The sequence below is a fragment of the Narcine bancroftii genome, chromosome 2 (genome assembly GCF_036971445.1).
Source record: "Narcine bancroftii isolate sNarBan1 chromosome 2, sNarBan1.hap1, whole genome shotgun sequence".
NCBI classification, from domain to species: Eukaryota; Metazoa; Chordata; class Chondrichthyes; order Torpediniformes; family Narcinidae; genus Narcine; species Narcine bancroftii.
The window spans coordinates 211206425-211215506 of record NC_091470.1 but is presented as its reverse complement, the minus strand read 5'-3'; the positions used below and the strand labels follow the sequence as shown (position 1 = coordinate 211215506).

Below are 9082 nucleotides of genomic sequence, written 5' to 3'. Positions count from 1 at the left end.
TCATTGGTATCTTGCACAGCCAACTCCTATGCAATCTGTCATTTCAAATTTTGGTGACTGGTCTTCAGTTTATTAGGGCACTATGTTTTGGAATTCTATCAGTAAGTGTTGCTGCCTATTTCTGTACATACCAGTATATGCTTTTAAAACTTTTTAGCAGGAGTCTTGCTAATTGTTTGCTTGATCGGCACAAAAGTAGGAGGGACTTTTAGCTTTAGTAAAGCATTTTGCAAATCATAGAAGGCAGCGATAACAATCAAAATCAAATGTCCTATTTTAATAGACAATAGATCCAGTATATTTCATTTCAAAAAGCAACAAGAATTTACCTCGACTGGATTGAATTTAACACTGGTGACACTATCCACGCTCCACACAAAGGAGCGGATTGGGCTGCTTCGCTGCTCATCCCAGATATCCACCTGCTGTCCACATGTTGCAAACACACCATCTTTCCAATGGTGATCAATTCCTGTATAGACAGTCTAAGCACAAGCATAAATTATTACATTTGTTAGGAGTACCAAGCAAGGCAAGCAATACTAAATATATGCAGCAGTACCAATATACAATACAATGCAACTTTCAGAAAAATGATAATTCAGTAACCCAGAGCAGTGAAAATGTTACTCTGATGTACATGAAAAGTAAAAGTTTAGCAAAGGCATGAAGAACAATTTGATCAAAGGGAGTGATATCACCATTTTCAAGTAAATTGGAGTTACATTTCCACATGTATTTACAGGCGGAAGGTTTTTCAGCAAACTATCAGAGAAATACTTCAGCCGACGCGCAAGGTGAACTGGATGTTTAAAATTTGGCAACTTTTAAATATTCAAGAAATACAAGTTTTGCTGTCACTTTCCCTTTCTCATTTGTTCTTTAATCTCTCTGTTTTTCATCCTCCAGATCTTAATGTTCTCCACTTTCCTTTCTCTTAAAATTAATCAATTCTCATTGACGCCATTTCTGATAAAAGGCTATTGTTGTGTAGCCTTCTTTCTCTCAACCTACAGAAGTGCAAGTGAGCCAACCATGAAATTATCCCGTTCCTCAATTTGGAATGGGATTGACAGCAATTGAAGTGGCAGCTGACCAATGAATCCTGCACAACTGATCAAGAAACATTCGGATAGTTTGTATTATTTATAACCTTAACATGTGCTGGTCAAATGTGACCAGCAAAACTCTGTATTTTGCTTCAGCCGTTGGTTTTGCAATTCATCCTTCATTTATATCCACTTATACAAAACATTTCATACCTTTCCTAATATTGTGTTTATTGGCTCCTCTTCCTCATCAAATGCAGGGCACTCCATTTTCCACTGTTTGATGGTCTTATCATCGCCAACCTTCAACAAAATTACTCTATTCAAAACATTGCAAATAAGGCCAAGATAATTCCTTAAAAAGCACTTTTTCCAGTATGTTATAATTAGATGAAAACAATAATAATTTGGAACTGCAATGGCCTGTGACCTGATGAAAATAGCAGTAAAAGCATGAAGTCTCAAGTGCATTATCCATTTTATTTTAAATTAAATTTAAAATTATCTAAAAATAACCTCATTGTAAATTAATATTTTAATTATAAAAGATTGACAAATGCACTTCTACAAAGTTATGATTTTTTTTGGAAATAATGTAATTATACATCAAAAAACTGCAAAAAATAATGACATTTTTTTAACATAAAAACAAGCTTTATGCTCTTGATTTTCATAGCATATGACACTATAAACATTAAACTATCCAATTTATTTTGAAATACAAATCCTGGGTTCTTCAATTAGTCTTTTCTTTCCACATTAATACTTTTAAAACTTCATACCTAAGCTTTATTAGAACAATGATAAAGAATCAAAAATTTTGAGTTTTGAAATACATTCAGTCTGCTGCTCAAGAACATGGGCTTTTTTGTAACCTCCAAGAAAAATAACCTCAAAACATTATCTCCAGCTTCTCGGTTGTAACTATATTTCCTGCAGTAAATTCTCTTACACTATCACCTACACATTCTTGCAAGGAGCCTTAATCCTTGTTAATTCACATTTTCATTTAAGGCAAGATCATCTAAAAGAAAGATTTCAAGGTTCCACAAAGAAATTTAGCCCATATTAGATGCATACACAGTCCTATTAAGGTATCAACTCAGGTACCCAGCACCCTCAGTAGACCAACTATAAAATAACAGATAGTGATGGAAATACTCAGCTGGTCAGACCATATCTGTGGGAAGAGAATAACTGTGTTTTTCTTACAGATTTCTTGCAACTGCAGATTTTTTAAAAATCTGCGTTCAACCAAATCTCTGCAATCCCACAACCAGGTTTTATTTCTGACTTGCCCCTGCACTCTTTCAATAATCTGGCCTCTGGCACCATTTTTATTTCATTGTTCCACTTGTGCAAGCAGTTTTATCCACTATATTAAATCTCTGTTTCCCCATTCTTTAAAAATTTCCTTAAAACCTATCCTTGCAACTCAATGGCCTTGTTCCAATGTCATTTAATACAACTTCTCAAACTCTTCCTGAGAATTGTGTTAAATGGTCTTTGCAGTGCAATGTGCAAAAGTGCTGAAGAAACCCAGGTTATGCAATATCAACGGAAAGTAAAGGTTAACCAGCATTTCAGGCATGAACCCTTTGGAAAGGTATGAGCGAAAGGCAGGCAGGTGCCTGAATAAAAAGGTAGAGGGATGAGAGGATGGAAGGCCTTTAAAGGTGACATTTTGAGAGTACAGGGTTTGTTTGTTCCTGTCAGGATTAAAGGCAAAGTTAACAAGCATATAACCATATAACAGTTTATGGCATGGAAACAGGCCATCTTGGCCCTTCAAATCCACGCCAGTTCACTCAAACAATTCCTCTAGATCTCCCTGCCTATTCTCTGCCTATAACCCTCCAACCCACTCCTATCCATGTATATATCCAGCCTCCTCTTAAATGAAAGAATTGATTCTGCCTCAACTATTTCTTCCGGAAGATTATTCCATTCAGCCGCCACTCTCTGAGTGAAGAAGCATCCTCTAATGTTTCCCCTAAAATTTTGCCCCCTTTCCCTCAACTTGTGTCCTCTTGTTTCAACCTCCCCTGCTCTCAGGGGCAAGAGTCTACTTGTGTCAATCAGATTGCAAAATATTGGGTATTCTCTACGATTGATCTGAAGTCGGCGTATCACCAACTCCTGATCCGCCCAGAGGACCACCAGTATGAAACCTTGGTTTTCAAGGGATACTGAGGATCTGGTTAAGAAGAAGAAGATGTATAGCAGGAATAAGCAAATGAGGTATTTGAGTATAAAAAATGTAGGAAAAAACGAAGGAAATCAGGTGTGCTAAAAAAAGACCCAAGGTTGCTTTGGCAGACAATGTGAAGGTAAATTCTTAGGACTTCTACAGGTTTATTGAGAGAAAAATGAAAGAAGGGACAAAATTGGTCCTCTGGGAGATCAAAGTGGTCGGCAATGTATGGAGTCAGAAGAGATAGGGGAGATCTTAAATAATTCGTTTGCATTTGTAATTCCTCAAAATTGGCCCTTCTCCAATTAGAAATCTCAACCCGAGGACTAAACTTATCTTTATCCATAATTATCTTGAACCTAATGGCATTATGATCACTGGACCCAAAATATTCCCCTCCACATCCTGATTAAATACAGATTAGTATTTAGAAAGTAAACTGGCACAGAGTCAAGGGAAGTGAAACAAATAAGCAGTGTTATGAAATTTATACATTTAAGAGGAGAAGGTGCTTGCTGTCTTAAAGCAAATAGTGGGTGGCTAAATCCCAGGGTCTGACAAAGTATTCCCTCTGACCTTGAGGGAACCTAGAGGAGAAATTGCAGGGGCTTTGACAGATGCACTGTATTTAAAATGTCCTTTACCACAGGTGAGGAAGAAAGCTCTTATTGCCTGTTGTTTAAAAAAGGCTCCAAAAATAACCCAGGAAATTATAGGCCGATGAGTCTAGCATCAGCTGCAAGTTATTTGAATGTTTATTAATAGATCAAATATATAAGTATTTGGATAGTCAAGGACCAATTAGGGAGAGTGAACATGGCTTTGTGCATGGCGGTCGTGTTTAATAAATCTTCGAGTTTTTCAAGGAAGTTACCAGGAAAGTTGATGAAGGATAGACTGTGGACATTGTCAACATGTACCTTATTAAGGCCTTTGACAAGGTCCCAAATGGGAGGTTAGTCAGGAACAATCAGTCACTCAGTATTTATGGTGAGGTAGTAAACTGGATTTGACATTGGTTTTATGGGAGAAGCCAGAGATTGGTAAAGGATGATTGGCTCTCTGACTGGAGGCCTGTAACTAACCGTGAACCTCATCAAGGATCAGTGCTGGGACCATTGCTGTTTGGCATCTATATTGAGGATAATGTGGTAAATTGGATCAGCAAGTTTGCAGATGGCATAAAGACTAGAGGTGGAGTGGACAGCAGGGGAGGCTTTCAAATCTTGCAGAGGAATCTGGACCAGCTGGAAAAGTGGATTTAAAAAATGGCAGATGGAGTTTAATGCAGACAAGTGAGTCATGTTGCATTTTGGAAGGACAAACCAAGGTAGGACATACATGGTAAATGGTAGGGCACTGAGGATTATGGTAGAACAGAGGGATCTAGGAATACAGATACATAATTCTCTAAAAGTGGTATCACAGGTAGATATGATCATAAAGGGAGCTTTTGGCACATTGTCCTTCATTAATTAAACTATTCAGAATAGTAGTGAGCACGTTATAAGAAAGTTGTATAAGGTGTTGGCAAGACAATATTTGAAGCATTGTGTGCAGTTTTGGTCACCTAACTACAGTAAAGATATCAATAAAAATGAAAGAATGCTGAAAAGATTTACCAGGATATTGTCGATACGTCAACTGAGTCACAGGGCAAGGTTAAACAAGTTAGGACTTTATGCCCTGGAGCATAGAAGAATGAGGGGAGATTTGATAGAGGTACACAAAATGGGTATTGATCTAGTAAATGCTACTAGGCTTTTTGCCCTGAAGTTAGGGGAGATACATACCAAAGGACATAGATTAATGGTGAAATAACCATATAACTGTTTATGGAGTGGAAACAGGCCACATCGGCCCTTCAAGTCTGTGTTGGTTCACTTGAACAACTCCACTAGTCCCCCCATCCTGCTCTCCGCCCACATCCATGTACACATTCAACCTTCTCTTAAATGACAGAAAGGACCCTGCTGCAACTATCTCCTCCACTCTTTGACTGAAGAATTATCCTCTAACATTTCTCCTAAAGTTTTTCCCCCTTACCCTTAACTTATGCCCCCTTGTTCCAACCTCCCTGCCCTCAGGGGAAAGAGTCAATTTACGTTTAGTCTATCTATTCCCTTCATAATTTTAAATACCTCTATCAAATCCCCTCTCAGCCATCTACATTCCAATGAATAAAGTCCCAGTCTCGTTAATCTTTCTCTGTATTCTAGATGTTGTAAGCCAGGCAACATCCTAGTAAATATTTTCTGCACCCTCTCCACCTTATCTATATCCTTTCTATAATTTGGAGACCAGAACTGAACACAATACTCCAAACCTGGCCTCACCAATGCCTTAAACAGCTGCAGCATCACTTCTCAGCTACTATACTCTATATTATGATTTATGAAGGCCAGCATACCATATGCCTTCTTAACCATCCTGTCTACATGGGAATCCACCTTCAATGAACTCTGTATCATAACTCCAAGATCCCTCTGTTCCTCTGCATATCTCAATGCCCTCCCCTTAACTGCATATGTCCTATTTTGATTATTTTTTCCAAAATGCAGCACCTCGCACTTGTCTGCATTAAATTCCTTCTGCCATCTTTCAGCCCACTTTTCCAAAAAACCAAATCCTTCTGTAATCCAAGAAAACCTTTCTCACTTCCACCACTCCCCCTATTTTCATATTGTCTGCATATTTGCTTACCCAGACAACCACACACTCCTCCAAATCATTAATATAAATGATAAACAACAAGGGACCCAGCACCAATCCCTGAGGCACACCGCTTGTCACAGTCTTCCAACTTGACAGACAATTGTCCACCATGAAATGGGAGAACTTTAGGGGGGAACATTTTTAGGTGGGAACATTTTTAGGTGGGCATTTAAAAATGTACAGGGCTTGTGGGCTAATTGTAAATTTAAAATTAGGAGAAATTTCTCCACACCGAGAGTAGTGGAGAAGCTATCATGAGTATGGAGTGAGCTATCATGAGCTCAGTTTTAACATTTAAGAAAAATTTGGACAGAAACATGAATTGGAGGGACATGGTAAGATATGGACAGTGCAGTCAAGGGGACTCAGCAGGGTAGTTTGGCGCAGATTATAAGGGCTGAAGGGCCTGTTTTCTGTGCTGTAATGTTCTATCATGAAAGAACCAGAGTTAGAAAAATAATTAATTTTGAACCTAACTCAAATAGGCTTTTATTGAGAAAACAGGAAAAAAGCCCACTCCTTGATAATGCAGTCATAATTGTTACTTGAGATTACTTCTCTCTCAACACACAAACAAATACATTATACTCACTGAAAAAAAAAAAAATGATGTACCACAGAATCTGGAACAAATGCCTCTGACAAAACCTGTATGTGCTTGTACAGTACGAATGCATTCACGCTTCATCAAGTTCCAAACTTTGATCTATATAAAATAGTAAAAGTCACATTTTATCAAGAATTCCAGAACCATTCATTATCTTTTTCTTGTCAGTTTTACTTCAATATATATATTTTTTTAAGTAACAATTTTAACGAATCAGAAATTTCAAGTGATTTTTCAAATAGGGATTCACTTTACATAGATGCAGTAGAAAGATTGAACATTACATAAATATAATGCTGGTAGATATCACGACTGACGATATACATGAAAAATTTAAATTGTTGTCCCTTGTGTCTAGATGAGAATCCTGTAGTTTTGGCATGCATTTAGCAGTACAGCACTTACAACATGTTTCAATTCAATCTGCATTCAGAACAAGGAAATTTCACATCAAAATAAAACTGAACTTGCTTTCTCACTACAGTGTGTGCCAGCTAAGCACTTTTCCCCCAATACAGTAAAACCACGGGTATCCAGAATTACAGCAGCCAGCAGACTCAAGGAACTGGCAAAAAAAATCAAGGAAAATAAAATAAGTAAAAATACCCAAGTTTAAAATTTTAAACTTTCTCTGAAGTAACACAAACATTTGAAGATGGAGCAAATATTCAGCTAGTGGAATGCCTTGGTCAGGCTTTTCTCATAGCTGCTGTTTGAATAAAGTTGTGTGAAACCGCAACCGTGTCACCCAGGATGAAGAGCTGGTTGATGCCACTCACCATTGGAATGACTATTAAAGTGTCTCCTTATCCCTGCTTAGCAATACAGTCACCCCAGTCAGAGGCATTAACTGTATACTTGTGGGAAGGAGGTTAATTATTTCTAATGTTATTGTTTGTCTTTTGGCCGACTCCATGGAGGGGAAGGAACCTGTAGATGCAGCAACAGTTAAATTCAGTAAAACCTCGTTAGAACGCTGTAGTTTGGGTGCAAGATTTTATACCGCGTTACAGCCAAGTCATTATTCAGGAAGCAGGAAAACAGAATACTGTGACTCAAACCCTATAATACCTTTAAATTCCACATACAGGTACACAATCCTTTATCTGGAACCCTTGGGGGACAATGTGTTCCGAATTTAGGATTTTTCAGAATTTCGGAAAGCCAGATTTAAGCCCACCTGAATTGTGCTGCTGTGTCCACTCCCACCACCTTCCAGTCGCGCTGCTGTCTTGTCTCCCCTCCCCCACCTGCCTGATTCGCGCTGCCGGTTTCCCCCCTCGCCTGGTTTCCACCACATTTCTGTAGTAATTTGCCAGGGTTTCCAGTGCCATACCAAACCTCTGCAAACTCTTAAGTACAATTCATGTGTTGGGTCCAGGAGCAATCCTCCAAAATAATGATTCCCAATAACTTAAATTTGCTCAATGATCACTGGATATTATATCCTTTGGTTTTCCCTTCCTGAAGTCAAAAATCAGGTCCTTGGTTTTGGTGACATTGAGTGTGAGTTTATTGTTGGTGCACCACTCAGCCAAGTTTACAATCGCCCTCCTAAATGCTGACTCATCACCCCTTTTTACAACATTCACTACCATGGTATTGTCAATGAATTTGTAGATTATGTTCTTGTTGAACTGAACCACACAGTGTAAAATGAGTAGAGCAGGGGGCTAGAATGTAGTACTGTGGTGTTCCAGTATTGATGGAAACATTCTAACCAATCCTCTCTGGTTGTGGTCTGGAGGTGAGGAAATTAGGTGCTGAGCCCAAGTTTTGGTGCTTGCTGATCAATTTCAAGTGGATGATGGTGTTAAATGCCAAACTGTAGTCAATAAAGAGCATCCTCATGTATGCATCTTTACTGTCTAGATGTTTCAAGGCTGTGCAGAGCCAGTGAGATGGTATCTGCCATAGACCTGTTGCTACAATAGGCAAATTGGAACGGATCCATGTCGCCGCTCAGACAGGAGCTGATATGCTTCAACACCAGCCTTTCGAAACACTTCATTGTTGATGTGAGTGCCACTGGTCGATCTTCTTGGGAAACAGTACATTTGATGCTGGTTTAAAACAGGTGGGTACTATGCTCTGCTGGAGTGAGATGTTGACTGTATCAATGAATACAATGGTATGTTAATGCAGTGTGGATTGTGGAGGGTCATGTGACCTCTGTCTGGAATCTAGTCTGAAGTCGCATCATCTGCCAATCAAGGTTGGACTCTCCCCACTCATTAGTGCACACCTGACTGACCATTGGTTCCTTTAAATCACTCACTGATGACCACAGGGTCCTTTAAATCACATAGACTACCTGGGCCAGTTTCCCCAACTTACTGCACTTTAAAAGCAAACCATGTGTAGCAGCCCAGTCTCATTGTTCCTTGCTCCTGACTACAAATGCTGCTCTATGCCAGGTCACAAACTGTGGGCATCACCGGAGCAGTTGTTGGCAAGGTTTACACTACACTAAGAGCAGGTCCATAGTATTGTGTGGGAATACTTATCATTGAGCCG

The 9082-nt window shown here is 39.0% G+C and overlaps 1 protein-coding gene across 1 annotated transcript in view; it reads right to left on the bottom strand.

The window, feature by feature from the left end:
* dcaf13 (ddb1 and cul4 associated factor 13) overlaps positions 1 to 9082 on the bottom strand; it is an 80889-nt gene that overhangs the window by 47053 nt on the left and 24754 nt on the right. The window contains exons 3-5 of the mRNA XM_069920252.1: positions 6551 to 6664; positions 1263 to 1352; positions 330 to 485 (exon numbers count right to left, since the gene is read on the bottom strand). Of these exons, the coding sequence (XP_069776353.1) occupies positions 330 to 485; positions 1263 to 1352; positions 6551 to 6664 (360 nt within the window). The remainder of the gene's footprint in view (positions 1 to 329; positions 486 to 1262; positions 1353 to 6550; positions 6665 to 9082) is intronic.